The sequence below is a fragment of the Hetaerina americana genome, unplaced genomic scaffold, assembly GCF_022747635.1.
Source record: "Hetaerina americana unplaced genomic scaffold, ioHetAmer1.1.p SCAF_97, whole genome shotgun sequence".
Lineage (NCBI taxonomy): Eukaryota > Metazoa > Arthropoda > Insecta > Odonata > Calopterygidae > Hetaerina > Hetaerina americana.
Window position 1 is genome coordinate 229,376 of NW_027287616.1, and position 15,376 is coordinate 244,751.

Consider the following 15,376-nt stretch of genomic DNA (forward strand, 5'->3'; position numbering starts at 1 on the left):
AAGTGCTTAGTGAAATACGGAAAAAGAAGCGGCAACGAAGGATCATTCTTCATCATGAAAACAACGCAAGCTCTCACAGATCGGCGGAAACAACTACCCATTTGACCGGCCAAAATGTCGAATTGATGGGTCATCCTCCTCACAGCCCTGATTTAATACCAAATAAATTCTTTTTATTCCCGTTTATTTAGAAAAAGTTGTGTGGCAACCATTTTCCGGGGCTCGAAGAAGCCGTCGATACCTTAAAAAAACCATGCTTCGGAAGTACCTCAATCAAAGTGGAAAAAGTGTTACGAAAATTGGTTCGAACACATGCAAAAGTGTATTGATAATCATGGAGAGAACTTCAATAAACAATAAAGTTATTTTCAACCATAAATTACAGTCTTTTCATAATTAGGCTCCAAATATAAATGGCAACCCTCGTAGAAGTAAAGCCAGCACATTGAATTCCTCGGCCTTTCCTCGTTTGTTATCAAGTATTTATTGCACTTGCTGTTGGCGAGTTTAGTTGAGTCTTTAATTCGTTTTATTTTGACCGTCCTGAGTTTTCTGAGCAGGGTTAAATAAATACCTTAATTATATTGTATCAAATGAACACCCCGAATAGGCAGTGATTTTCTTGCTGCTAAAAAAGGTACAAAATACTAAACAGTGAGTGAAATTTGAACTGGTTTCACGAGAATGAGAACAGCTTGAAGGTCACCCATCTCTGCGCACTCTGCTCGAGTGTTTCTTTAAGGTCACTCCACGTAATGTGGCGCAGGTCCAGTGGCCCAGCCACGGCACAACACAAGGGGGCACATCTCATCCACGCGTCCCAAACACACTGCCACGGCCATCATGACTTTGGCGTGCTCATGCCAAGAAGTGACTTGGCCTCCCCCTCCTGCCGCACAAGGTCATCACTCGCATAACGTTCAAGCAGTTCCTGTTTGCGGCGCTGTAGCAGTGCAGCTTCCACTTCTCTCTGGGATGGCACCGGCACGTGCGCCATGAAGCGGGCACGGTGCTGCTGCTGGCTGACGCACGGCCCGTCCATCGAATCCATTTCCCCCTCCTCATCCACGCTATCGTCCTCCGACTGAAGCAGACACAAGAGCACTTTTCACTCAAAAAGCTTGAGATGCACATTTAGTAACACAGGTACATGCTAAGTGCTATGGTTTCAAAAACTCTGCTGGTTGAACATAATAAATTATAAGACTTATGTATCGGAATATCATTTATAATAATTTTTTCAAATATAATTTCTACATTTTGTCACATTCAATGTGATAATTTTTTTTAGCAAAAGGGCATGGATTTAGAAATAGGAAGAAATGTATTAAATTATAATAGCATACTTACAATCGTTCAATGAAAGCTCCTTTTGATATACATCTCAAAAATTAACTACAAATTTATAACGACTTGGCATATATTTAAATGAAAAACATAATCATTATAACTTCTAAGAATAATCAACACTGTCAGTGCGTCAAAGCAATGAAAAGCAGCTTTTTTTTTTAAGCAATGCAGAGCATGTCTCTTCTTGTTAGGTGGCAACAAATTTTTTATGCACAAATAAACTTTCTATGAGGCAAATTATACGTTCCACCGCATTGAAATTATTTTTCCATTGAGAGGACACATGTACTTGATAGACCTTCCGAAACTCATTGCATGTTGACATCTATGGTTATCAAGTGAACCTTGAGGTCGTCCCCCAACTTGAAAAAGGCTCACCTCTCCATCTGGTTCCACAGCGTATATGTTCTCCTCATCTTCCTCCAAGGCCTCCTCGTCGTTGCCCTCCTCGCTCCCCGCCCCCTCCTGCAGCAGTGCCTCCTTCTTGGCCTTCCACACGGCTATCGCCTCGGCCATGGCTGAACAACAAGAGGATGGAAATCAAGACTCCCGCACAAGATGCACCTCTGGCATTTGAGCGCCCATTCCATTGAAGTTGGATCATAGTCAGAGCAGAGCAGAAATTTAATTGGCGAACTAATACAACCTTGAAGCTAAAATCAGATACATCCACAAACTTAATAATCTGGCTGAAGAAATCAATTTGACAATTTTTCTAATGAAACAGAAATACAGGGTGCATTCTGAAAGTGATGCAATTATTTAACTGACGTAATTTATTAAAACAGATGTGCACAAACACTTCAAATTCTCCATAGCAGAGTCCCCATAATCCTCACCAATCATTTTGTCAGCCACCTCAAGAGATTTTTTCAGTTGAGCACAAAAAAATTATTAAAAACTTAAATCGTGTAACATTGCTCGATTGTCGATTCCATTTTTTTCAGGACACGGTCGGCGCACAGCGGTTTGCAATGACTAATCTGCTGCTGCGTCCACAGCTTGAAGTGCACCGAGACTGGGTTCGCGGCTAAGCTTAGAGGGTGTTTCAAAAACTTGGAATTTTTGGGAAACCTGCAAGAGCATGGACCAATGGATCCTCCCCCACCCACCCCAAGTGATTTGATCCAACTCCATCCAACTATTAGGCAGATGTGACAAATGGTGCTTTCTCATGGCTCTGTTGCTATTGCTTTAGAAAAATGAAAAAGTAGAAATGCAGCATACATTTTTTAACAAATTTAGATATTTCCCCGAGTTCACTCATTTGAAATTATTCTAATTTGCTCATTCGAGCTACATTGAGACGGGAACTAATACATTGAATGAATCCAGGGATGTTCATTTCAGGCGATAATGTATCAACTCATTGCCATCTCTCTTGCTGCTTGTTAAAATGTAATAATGTATGGATGTAAAAAAAATTGGAGGAAAGATGCATTGTTTTTTTTACTTCAGTTATAATGGATTTCCACAAGGTTATGCCTGCAAACATCGAATATATATGAACGGGCAATTTGTGTAGTAACCAACCACGTGTGTTAAACATATTATTGGAGTGATCAATGTGAGCAGAAGACAAACCTTTCCTTTCGGCCTCTTGCTCAAGTGGGATCAATATTCCATCGTCATCATCCCTGTAGCCATAGTAGTCAGCATCAATGTCCTTCATGAGCTCGGCTCGTGTCTTCCTCGGGGGCGGTGGTGGCTCCTGTTCAAACAGTTCCCTCACACCTACAATAAAACAAGAGGACATCTGCTTAGAATAATGGTGCATTAATACATATATTGTTGCATAGATACGATATTTGGTAATTATACTTTTGAGGAACCAATTGGCTTTCTAAGTTGCATTTATCTCGTAGTGAATACCGTGCAGAGGGCCCTGGATGTTATGCTCAAGTCATGAGCATAGGGTTTGCATTCATAGGCAAATGGAGGGATTACTGTTTGAAGTACTGTGTCAATTTCAAAGAGAAAAATGTCATGATTGAGGAGACATGGTCAAATACATGGACAATCCAACAGAAAAGACGACTGCCTTTGTTGGCCAAGCTCAGTTAACTGTTTTCACGATCAGCAGGCCCTAGATCTTATACTACGTCAAAGGGTTTTCAGAATGTACAGGCAAATAGGGAAGTAATACTTAATGTACTGTGTTGATTTCAGGGAGATTAATTTTTTGGTTTAGAAGATAGAGTTGACCACTTTGTGGAATAGGATTGAAAAGAGGGTACCAACATGTGCACGTTGGGTCAAGTTCAGGCAACTCTGGAATTTAAGAAGGATCAGAATCAAAACCTGAAAAAATGAGGAATTGAGAATAGTGAGGGGGTTTGAAAACAATTGTAAAATTAGTCTGTTGTCAGCCAGTAGATTCTTCCGATGCCTAAGACAGATACTAAACCCAATTCCTGCATTTGATTTCTGGTTCGACCTTGGAAGTGAGATTCTCAATTCTCTCAATTGAAAACGACTCACTAGCTCTAAAGACTACATAAATGTGGTTTAAAAGTATACTTTTACTTAGATATTAATATTCAGTCTGCCAAATGAGTCTCTCACCCATTTTACCAAGACCCAAATGCACTTATTATGGTTTAATTTACTAATATGAATTCATTAGAGATACATCAATGCCCCATCAACATTTACCATCCGAACACTGATTCCATCTCATTTGTCTCACCTGGAAGGTCTTTCGCGGCACCAAAATACTTATATCCGCGATTGCCTGGTACTTCCTTTCCCTCGTGATCCAACATCCGCGGACCAATCTTGGCGTAGTCTGGGCCACCTATTTCACGTATCTGGGCCTCCCAGTGGCCTTTCTCACGCAAGAGTTTATTGATTTCATCATTTAAATCTCTGATTCGAAATTCACCCAGGCCAGCTGGAAGTACGAATAAAAAGTGTTATAATTGATCTATTTCTCTACGTTAACACACACAACAAAGTGGAATACCAACCATTTTGAATCTGAGCAACCTTTTTGGCGATTTCCCTGATAATCTGCATACGCCATTTTTCGGCTTTAGCCAAATCTAAACACTCTGATGCAAGATATGGCCTGCGTTCCTTGTCTTTTCCTTGGTCTTGTATTTGGGCAGCCCTCCATCTCGCTAAAGTAGTCCTAATTAAAAATATGCAGTTTCATTCATTTAAGAGATAGATATAGTCAGTATTTGGATCCAAGTACACCATAATCATCACATTACATCTACTTAATACCCCGCAAGCCGCCGCAAGGGCGTGTGGCGGGGGGTGCTAGGACACCACCCGTAATTTAGAAGAGAAAAAGAAAAAAAAACGCATGCAATAACGACAAAATGATATATAAAAAAAAACATGGCATACATTCATGCATGAACACTTACACCCCACACACATGCAAACACTCAAACTACCAACTAATATACACATGCACCTGAAAGTATACCTAACAACTCTATAGTGTTTAATTTTGTTCCTACTCGTAAATTCAACGTTTTTAATATTTCTAAAGTGACTTCGGTTTCTTGCTATTATGATTTCTGATTGTTCGGGGAAAGAATGAGACTTTGTATCTATCTGTACTGGAATCTATCTCCCTTATTTTATCGTTGTGGTCTGATCTACCTAAGTAGTGTGGGGCCATTATAATTCCTTCAGTGTCATAGTTAAACTCGTTTGTTCTGAACCTTTCTAAAAGTCTAAGCCTCGCTTGTTCTCTCCGCACTTCAAGTGGTTCCCAGCCTAAATCCCCTAAGAGACCTGTCACACTTGTGTTTTTATCATAACAATTTTTAACGAATCTAGCGGATTTTCTCTGGACTTATCTAATTCTTTTTGCCAAATTTTCTCCCATGGATCCCAAATACTTGCGGCATATTCCAAATGAGGTCTAACTAGAGCAAAATAACACCTCTCTTTAACTTTTTCATTACATTTCCCCACCACCCGTTTTATGAAGCCAAGTTTCTTTAAAGCTGATCCGCATATTGTCCTGATATGTGCTCCCCATGAAAGGCGTGGTGTTAGAACAACCCCCAAATATTTAACTTCATTGGCCGTAGTCAATACTGAACCCTCTATTTTGTAGTTTATATCCTGTTCCTCGCTTCCTTTATTCCAAAATTTCAAAACTGCACACTTATCTATATTAAGTGTTAATCCCCATTTATTGCACCATTCCGAGATATTGTCTAAGTCTCTAGAGAGTAGCTCGCGATCTAGTTGGCTCCTTATTTCCCTGTATATCACCGTGTCATCAGCAAATAACCTTAGATAGCTACTGACGTGTGTGCTTAAGTCATTTATGTATATTAAGAACAGAAGAGGCCCTATTACACTTCCCTGGGGGACGCCCGAAGTTACATCTCTCTCCGTTGAGCATAACCCATCTATGACTACTATTTGTTTGCGGTTTGACAAGAAGTCTCTAATCCAATTAATTATTTTCTCATTGATCCCATAGTATTTAAGTTTATGTAACAATTTATTGTGTGGGACTTTGTCGAAGGCTTTTTTGAAATCCAGGAATACTGCATCGACTTGTGTGTTGTTTTCTCCCGATCTAAGTATATTGTGAATGAAGAGACCAAGTTGTGTCTCGCAAGATCTGCTTTTCCTAAATCCGTGCTGGTTGTGGATTAGTATTTCCCTACTATCAAGAAATCTCATAATGTTAGTGACAATAATGTGTTCCAATATTTTACAAGAGATCGATGTTAAAGAAATGGGTCGGTAATTGGTTGGTTTATCCCTATCGCCGTCTTTATAGATGTGGCTTGTATGGGCTAGCTTCCAGTCGCGAGGCACTGAGCCTTCTTCTATCGATTTTAGAAAAACAATATGTAAAAATGGGGCAATGTCGTCAGCTAATTCCTTTAATATTCTAGCAGGTATTTCTTCCGGACCAGGTGCCTTGTTTGCTTTGATAATACGGAGCAGATGTAATATTCCCTGCTTGGTCAGTGTAAGATCACTCGTGTTCCCCGGGTGGGTGTGGAAGATCGTTTGGTGCGTTTGTGTTTTTGTTGTAGACGCTCTGGAAAAAATGGTTTAAAATATTTGCCTTTTTCATGCTATCTGTAATGATTTCTCCATTTTCCGTCTTCAAAGAGTGAACAGTGGGACGTTTACCCTGTATTTCCCTAACATAGGACCAGAATGACTTTGGATTTTCCTCAAGATATTCGCTTAGCATTTTATATTTAAAAGAGTGTAGTGCTGTGCGCATACTACTTTTCGTCTTACTACGACATTCTTTTAGTTGCTGTTTGGTTGTATTCATATAAATTATATCGCCACTTTTTAAACTCTTTTTAAGATTCGACTGCAGTCTTCTTTGCTTTCTTAATGCCGATCTGACTTCCCCGTGGTACCATATAGGTTCCTTGCTATCGCATTTAAGTTTGAATAGGATGAACGTCTTCATTCCTTCATGTAAAATATTTAAGAAATATTTCCAAGCGTTCTCTGTATCGATTGTCAGTGTTTTAGTCTTGTATTCGGGAAATTATTTTTTTTTAATATTCCCATTGTCCGTTAAAATTTGCCTTGTTGAGTAAGTATATGTCACGATTTTCTTTTTTTATTTTCGCCAACTTAGTTTTTAACTCCGCAAAAATAGCCTTATGGTTACTGATTCCGTCCATCAAAACAATGTTTGTTTCGATTTCGGGCGTAGAAGTCGCGAAGGTATCAAGTATGCTGGGGACCCGTGTTGGTGATTTAACAATTTGTTCTAAGGAGTGTTTTGTGAATATATGAATGAGTTCTTGGCATGAATCTCTGTTTTTGGCAGATTTTCCTACGCAGTAGTTGTCCCAGTCAATTGACGGTAGATTTGTGTCACCAGCGATTATAGTAATACTGTTGCTTTGTCTGCTGCTGATAGTGGATATTTGTTCGTCGAGCTTGTGTAGGACATCTGTGTTAGAATCTGGGGGTCTATAAAATGAACACACGTATAGGCTTCTGCCGTTGTAGTCCTTAATGTTGCACCAAACGCTTTCTATGTCATCTACGTCGCATTCATATCGTTGGCTACTAAGATGTGACTTTACTGCAATGAATACCCCCCCACCCAACCTATTTGGTCTGTCCCTTCTGTAAATTGTGAAACCGTTTGGAAAAACCTCATTGTTTGCTATATCTCCCGTGAGCCAACTTTCCGTTCCAACTACTATGTCTGCGTTTGTACTGACAAAAATATGTTCAATATCCGATATTTTGTTTCTAATGCTACGGCAGTTTAATGTTATAATTTTAATATGGCTAATAACTTCTTGTTTTTCGGTTTTATGTACGCTAACAAAACTGTTTTGAGATCTTATTACATCCTACATAGCCAGTATACTCAGGCAAAACTTTGTAATATATAGTTAAAAGAAATAGAAGCTATAGCTTTCAACTCACATTGCCTTTTCCGCATTACGGGCCTGTTAAATAAATGGAAATGCATATAATATTATTTGCCCACAGATACCATTGTATATGTTTCAGACATTAGGGTAAATATCACGCAATTGAGATAAAATAAATGAAGGGAAAGCTCTTACCATTGTTTACGTCTTTATTTGATTTATTTAACAAGCAGCCAAGGACGAGGAGCTGAAGTACTTCTGTGAAGTTCAAGCGCTAATGTTTTGTTCCGACGGCAGAATCGACGGAATCATAAACACGCCACAAATTTATATCGAAAGTCAGTCCATTCCGTTCGTTCCTAACGTTGGTTTTGGATATACTTTCTTTGCATCTGGAATGTAATCTGTCAGATATTTATTTCAATATAGATTAATTGTAATTTAAAAATCGATATAATTGAAATTCGGTATAGAGAGAAGATTTTCATATATTCGGTGTTCACGTTAATGTCAATCGATATTCATATCGAACAGACTTTCTGCAAGCGATGTGTGTGTTCCTATTTCCATATGCTTGAATTTTATATTGTTGAGTTCTGTGCTTTGTAGTGATTTTATTCGTGATTTATATTATTTTGCAATGAAAAGCTTTTCACTGTCGCTCGCGTATTGCATCATCGTTGTTTCAACGTGCGTTGTTTCGGCATAACGTATTGTTTCTAGCTATGTGCAGTTAGTATTACCAACTTCATGATGACATATGCCAGCATGGCTGAAAAGAAACATACCAAAGAAGTGTTGACAGTTTTAGCGCTTTGCATACTGTGGTATATAATAAGTTCTAGTAATAATGTTATAGGGAAAATGCTCCTTAGTGAGTTCCCTTACCCTGTAACAGTGACTATGGTTCAATTTTCATCAATAACACTGTATTCAGGTCCTTTCTTTAATTTATGGGGTATTAGGAAATTTGTTGATATAAGTTGGAAATACTACCTCAAAATGATAGTCCCGCTTGCTCTGGGAAAATTTTTAGCATCGGTACTCTCACATGTCAGTATATGGAAAGTTCCAGTTTCTTATGCGCACACCGGTAAGCAGTATGTGTGATTACACTGTTTTCCATGTGGTTCATGTGTGTCGTTAACTTAATAAATGTAAATTTGTCATTGCAGTGAAAGCCACGATGCCTCTCTTCACTGTGGTGCTATCAAGAATTATTCTTAAGGAGAAACAAACCTTTAGAGTGTATCTTTCCCTTGCACCAATTATTATTGGTGTAGCAATTGCTACGATGACTGAGCTTTCATTTGATGTTATAGGTCTTGTTAGTGCACTTATAGCAACGTTGGGTTTTTCGTTACAAAATATATTTTCTAAGAAGGTAAGAATTTTGTTTAATCAATATGAAATATTTTTTGGATTTTAATGCTGTTTTCCAACCATCATGGTAATTCGTTTGATGTTTACTATTGCATGACTTAAATTTGTTTATCATTGCTTTTGATGAGAAAAATATATTTGTGACCTGTAGTCATAACAATTTGAATCCATTTGGGTATAACTCTATTGCTTAATAGCATTGCTGTGGTTATCATGGAACTCTCATAATTTATTTCAGGTACTTAGAGATTCAGGAGTTCATCATTTACGTTTGTTGCATATCCTAGGTCGACTTGCCCTAATAATGTTCCTTCCTGTTTGGATGTTATTAGATTTGCAGTCGTTGATACAAGAACAAATGTTGGTGAGTTGAAAAATTGGAAAATCATGTTCCCTTAGTTGTATTAGGTTTTCATTTTTGAGGTTGCATATTAAGCAATTTGCATATTAAGCAATTGCCCTGGTACTTTGGTGGATTTTGGTTGTTATCACCATAATGTAATGCCCGATGGTTGAGAAAGAGGTAATGGGGGTTGGACCCAAGTGGAATGGCTTAGGAAGGAAAAGGAAATAACTTACTCAAATTGTTTCCACTGTTTGGAGACTGGAGTACTTGTAGGCTGTGTTGGTTTCCGGAAGATGATTTATGTATTTCTGCGGGTGTCTGAGAATTGAGATATTTTATGAGTGACAGAGCGGCCATGTGACATAATAAATACAAAATGAAATTCACAATAAACATTCATGACCAAACTCAGAATTCTGGGCAGTCTCTCTAGAGAAAGTGATTCCTAATTTTTTCTGATTATTTTAATGCCACTCCTGTAGGAAAGGGGATGGTGAACACTCTCGCCAACTCCCTGCTTGTCATTAAAGGCTGGGGGGAGGCTGCCCAAAAAAATACGAGCCAGCGAGGGATGTGTCTGGACAGTCTAGCGGGCGAACTGTCTCTGTGCAGCGATGTTACATGGCCTGTGGTCCACCCTGGCGTTGCTCATGTTTGAATGCCGTAAGGGTGAGGAGGGAGGCCGAGTGACCTCCTTTGACCCCAGGTTTTCGGTAAATGGGTGGCCTGAAGCTATAATTCACCCAGCCAACCGGCTTCCAAGTTGCCGTGTATTGGTGGCCAGTGTGTGATTGATGGGGGTAATCGTCAGTGTTATGGATTTTGAGGCCGCATGCTCTGACACCATGACCGGTATGCTATGCCCCTCTCATTAGTCCTGATGACTTTGTGTGGTGCAATGTTTTTGGTACAATTTCCTTACCGAAAAGATCCCAATCTGGACACAGAAGATGGTTTTTTGTATGTAGAAAATAGTTGATAAAGAGCTCTCTGGGCAAAAATGAAAGATTGACAAAAGTGATCCCAGTTCTAATCCACGTTTAGGTTTCAACTCCTGTCCCAGGTAAATTGCATTCTATTTACAAAAATTAAAGGGGCGGCTTCCTTATCAAAACATCCAGCAATATACATTGACAAACTCTAGTGCATGCCGGAGCCAAAGTTGAGACCCAGGGGGCTATGAACACGTGAGGAAAAGAGTCATCTCGCATGATAACCTTCCAGTTGAGGAGGATATTCAAAGGAATTCATCTGCCTCTCATGGGGTCGTCTCAGGGTCACTGTGAAGCATTACAGATACTCAATAAACACTTCCTCATTGGTATTAACATTGACCATGGAGAAGATTCTGTGCAAGGTGAAGGTCGGCTGTGAAATTGTTTCGGTTTGCTCATTCATTCCAAACCCTAAAAGATCGTTTAACTACCAGCGCTTTGGCCACAAGCATGTGCGATGCCAAGGACAACCATCCCGTCTGAGCCGAGGCCAGAAGAAACATGATGAAGAACTAGGCTTCTCTGAGCCTCAATGTGTCCCATGAGAAAGTGCAACTTTGTTTGTGCAAAATATTTTTATTCGATGCATCATGTCATAGGTTATGTGAAAAATCTGCATCACCAGGTGTGGTTAAAAAAGTTCCCGGGTGCCCCTTGCAATGCAGGGAGGTCTTTTCATCCGCCCCCAACATACTCCTTGATGAATGCTCAAAAGTCAAAGAGGAAGGCAAGAAGGTGCAAATCAAAATGATGGGAAAATGATTCATCTTGAGTTGCGTGGAAAGCGTTGTGTGCTGGACGCACCAACCTATTTGCGATCCTTCCCTGCCATCCACGCCAACCGAGGAAGTGGAACGCAAGAGAGACTATGGAAATGGAAGTCAAACCAGCGAATGCAAACGGAAGGGTAGACCTCAATAAACTAGAAGGGGGCAGGGATTGTCCATGGCCATCTGGTAGGACCTTAAACCTCCAGGGCAACCTTAGAGATGCCCTTCAGGGCCATTTTGGTGTCAGTTTCAACTCGAGAGCATCATATTTTCTGTAATGTGTATTTCTTGGAGAGACCCTGGGCCTCGAAGCAGTTTGGAGTTACTTGTGAGACATCTACCAATGTCATTCTTCTCTCTCACTGAGATTTTAAAGCTCATTCTACCTTATGGGAGGGCATTGATTGTGCATATAACAATTAGGGATGCATGGTAACAAATGGGAATTGGGATGTTGTGGTGGCTAATGTAAGGCCTGAGTTCGAATCCCAGTGGTGGTCGGATTTTTCAGTTGTATCCCAATACCGGAGTGGGTTGCTTGGGAGGAGAGCCCTTGGGGTGAGTGCCATGTCTGTCCATTGGGTGGGACATGAAACTGTAAACCTCTTGGTGCTAGAAGCAGGCAATTGCTGGTGCTGGGTTTCTCTACACCCTCTCTTCCCCGAGCGGGCTATCCTTACCATATTACTCACAACCCCCCCAATTGTTGCAAATGACCTCGGCTGTTAATCGCCTTCCCCAACTACTAATTTTAGCAAATTTTGCGGACCATTTTATTTAGTTTTAGTAATTAATGGAGGAAAGAACGACTTGGACTCTTTTAAAGACCACTTTTTAAGAATTAGCCTTTCAATGTACTCTGGCTGGGATAATTTTTGTTGCTATCAGTTTCAATCTCCTCAATGGAGTCATGCCTGGGGTTTGCCTTGTTTGGGATGCAGTGAAACTAGGATCTGAAATCTCTGAAAAATGAATGAAAATGAATCCTTTTTTTGTGTGTGTGAAGAAATACTAAGTTTATTTATTCTGTGAAAATGAAACCGATTAGAGATGTGAGTAATTTAAAAATTTTAATGTTATTATCTTTAAAATAGATGAGCGAAAAGAAGAAGTTTGGCGGTAGATTTCATTATGTATGTCATCGAAATAATATTGCATTGGAGTTACTACAGTTTTTGTGTATGTAATTTTCCTTTCACCACATTTAAGTATTATTGTGTTTACATCTGGGATTTGGCAAGTTAAAATTTGATGAACCTTTATGTTATTGCATTAAAGAAATTATATTTTTTAGCTCATCCTAATGTATAAGTTTTCCATGAATTTTTCTCCTTTCTGATCTAGTTCCAGAACAATGGATATCGAGTAGTTCTCCTACTTTTCCTTGATGGAGTTCTCAACTGGTTCCAAAACATTGTGGCCTTCAGTGTGCTCTCACTTGTCACCCCATTAACCTATGCCGTGGCATCTGCATCCAAGCGGCTATTTGTCATCGCAGCATCTCTCCTTCTTCTTCAAAACCCTGTTACAATGACCAATGTTGTTGGGATGGCTTTAGCCATTTTTGGAGTCCTTTGCTACAATAAGGTACGTAATTATTTTATTTTGTGTTTCATCCAGCCTGTAAAATATGGCATTTTGAATAGTAATTGATAATAATGGTGTCCTTAGTTGTTTACCTATTATACCGTAGGTTAGTGGAAAAAAAATCTAACAATTTGACTGGTGCATTGTAGTTCTGTGTTTTGGGGTCCTCTTGATACTTTGAGCCAAATCCAGGCTTTATGTTTTCTGGGCACCGGAGTAATCTGGGAAACTGTATGGCTATGTGGTCTGTGCATTAAATGCACGAATTGGTGACATCTGCCGGCTATGCTGCGGGCTGTAGCCCCCGCCCACTAGCAGTGCCAGTTTGCCTGAGATTCAACGGGCCATTGGTGCTTGGCGGATCGTTGAGCTATACCAGTTTTGTTAGTTTCAGTTGTCCTTGTTTCTATTGTTTGTGGAAAATGGAAATTGGCGAAATCACGGAGCAACGAATCAACATCAAGTATTTTGGTGAAGTGCAGTGGTAAAAGTTACCAAGAAGTAACGGAAATGTTGACAGCTGTTTATGATGATAATTATCTGAAGAAAACTGTCTGAAAGAAGTTTTCAAGTGGATTAGGCGTTTTAAAGATGGGCGACAGGATGGCACGGATGATGATGCAAGGGCGGGACGACCTTCAACCCCCTGTGTTGGCGACAACATTGATCGTGTGTGGTCCCTTGTCCTTACCGATCGTCGAAAAACTGTCCGAATGATGTCTGATGAACTGAATTTAGGAAAATCGACAGTGCACACTATTTCAACCGAACGTGGTGGATGGACCCTTCACCATGACCACGTGCACCAATGCACATTCAGCATTAATTGTTTGCCAGTTGCTGGCAAAAAAATTCAATGACCTTGATCCTTGATCATCCTCCGTATTTGCCAGATCTCACCCCCTGCGACCTTTCCTATTCCCCCTAAATGCAAAAATGTAATGAGGGGACTTCACTGGGAAGATGTGGAAGACTCAATAAAGGGAGAAACGATGAGACAACTAAAATTCCTAACTGCCGAGGAGGACTTCCAAGGGTGCTTTATTAACAGTGCATGAAAAGAAGAAGATGGAATAAGTGCATAGCGACGAATTGAGAATACATTGAAAAAGGGAACAAAATAGATGTAGACTAAATATTGCAAATTAAAGTTTTTATGGCCTCAGTTTGCATATTTATCGGACGGGGTACCAAGAAATAAACTGAACTTGGCCCTATGAATAACGGCGGCTACAGTACACCCGTCAATGGAGGGGCTACTTCCGTGGTAATTGGAACCGGCATTACAGGACTAGTATTCATATAAATGTCTGCTTTGATGGCTCAGTGTATGTCTTGAGGGCACAGAAAGTATGAAACAGTATCAGGTGATTAATTTAATAGTGCTACTGGCTGCCATGGCAGCAGGGCAAGTGAATCAGTAATGAATGGAGGCAACAGTGTTGTTTTTAAATCATGGGAAATGTGCTGTTTTGCCAGGTTCAAAGAAATTACTGGTTGGTGACAAATTTATTCCAATTTGTTAAGCATGTTGCCTCCGCCTGAACGTCAGGAAGTGTAAAAGAAATGTCATCATTGCATTGTACACTATTTGTTTGGATGAGATATCTTTTGGTGCCACAATGCGTAATTACTTCTATATCAGTTGAAATGTAGATCTTCTTCCATGCTTGAGATTGAGAAGAGCATCCAGGAAGTATGACATCAGCTAATATGTATTATTATTAATTTCTTTTTTTCTTATGAACATAATCTTTGAAAAGATGCACGGAATGTTAAGTGCTCCTAAAGACCGCCATCATGACTTATTATTAAATGCCTCTGCTAGTTTACAGATCAGCCAACTGACTCTTAAATTTAAAAGATCATGTTGTGAATATTTATTAATTGATAAATATGAAACTATTGGATATCAAATTTTTAATGTAAGGTTGTCAGCAATGTGCAATTAGATTGCCTTTTGTTTATATCTCATGCCTTGGAGTTTCGTGTCTACTCTTGGTGATTTTGTAAATATCCGAGGACTCTTAAAAGTCAGGAAATGGCAATGCAAACAAGGGCATCGAGCTTTTATTAATAAAATGCATTGATCTTCTTTTAATTGGGTAAAAATCAATGGTGATAACACAGGTAGAGCAATAACTTTCCTTTTATTTTCAAAGGAAAGCAAATGAGGAATTGCGAGGCATGGTGGTGGGGAGAAGAGAGGATTGTTTAGTTATTTAACGACTTCATTGGGGCTAGATTGAGACTTCATCGTCACTTCTTGCACCTAACCCCTAAACATTACATTGATGACAATCTCAAGCACCCAGATGTTGGGAGAGCTCCAAAGGAGGCAGGAAAAATGGATGCAGAGTGTTTAGATTGTCAGTGGGACGTTGAAGAGTGTGATGGAGGGGAGAATGTCAGGCAAACGGGGAAAGGGTGGGAACGGGATAGGGATGTGGACGGGATGAAGGAAGTACACGGAGATGAAGAGGGACTTGTCGTAGAGCAGGATGTTGGGTTGTGTTTTGCTGGGAGAGACAAGGGAATTATCATTGCATTGTTACGTAGTCGTGTCCGCCAAAGACATACCTTACCCAGTTGAAT

General features: G+C 39.8%; 2 protein-coding genes across 3 annotated transcripts in view; one reads left to right on the forward strand and one right to left on the reverse strand.

The window, feature by feature from the left end:
• Positions 1–268: 268 nt before the first annotated feature.
• LOC139699876 (pre-mRNA-splicing factor ISY1 homolog) lies at positions 269–7,998 on the reverse strand. Its single transcript, XM_071598303.1, has 7 exons — positions 7,896–7,998; positions 7,753–7,775; positions 4,320–4,483; positions 4,040–4,243; positions 2,935–3,084; positions 1,729–1,868; positions 269–1,084 (listed from the first exon to the last, which is right to left on the reverse strand). Exons 1-7 carry the CDS (start codon positions 7,896–7,898, stop codon positions 842–844), a joined length of 927 nt encoding a protein of 308 aa, XP_071454404.1. The 5' UTR covers positions 7,899–7,998; the 3' UTR covers positions 269–841.
• A 295-nt stretch (positions 7,999–8,293) lies between these two features.
• Positions 8,294–15,376, forward strand: part of LOC139699875 (solute carrier family 35 member E1 homolog) — a 31,650-nt gene continuing 24,567 nt past the window's right edge. For both annotated transcript variants that reach the window (XR_011703615.1, XM_071598301.1), the window contains exons 1-4: positions 8,294–8,793; positions 8,876–9,084; positions 9,322–9,447; positions 12,539–12,781. Coding sequence is in view for 1 of the 2 variants with exons in the window: in XM_071598301.1 (XP_071454402.1) it covers positions 8,451–8,793; positions 8,876–9,084; positions 9,322–9,447; positions 12,539–12,781 (921 nt within the window). In the remaining variant the exon portion in view is untranslated. The remainder of the gene's footprint in view (positions 8,794–8,875; positions 9,085–9,321; positions 9,448–12,538; positions 12,782–15,376) is intronic.

Coding starts and splice junctions, on each gene's coding strand:
- LOC139699876 (XM_071598303.1), bottom strand. Junction 3,085..4,039: donor TGCCGCGAAAGACCTTCCAG/GTGAGACAAATG, acceptor GTTTTATTGTAG/GTGTGAGGGAACTGTTTGAA. Junction 1,869..2,934: donor GCAAGAGGCCGAAAGGAAAG/GTTTGTCTTCTG, acceptor CTTGTTGTTCAG/CCATGGCCGAGGCGATAGCC.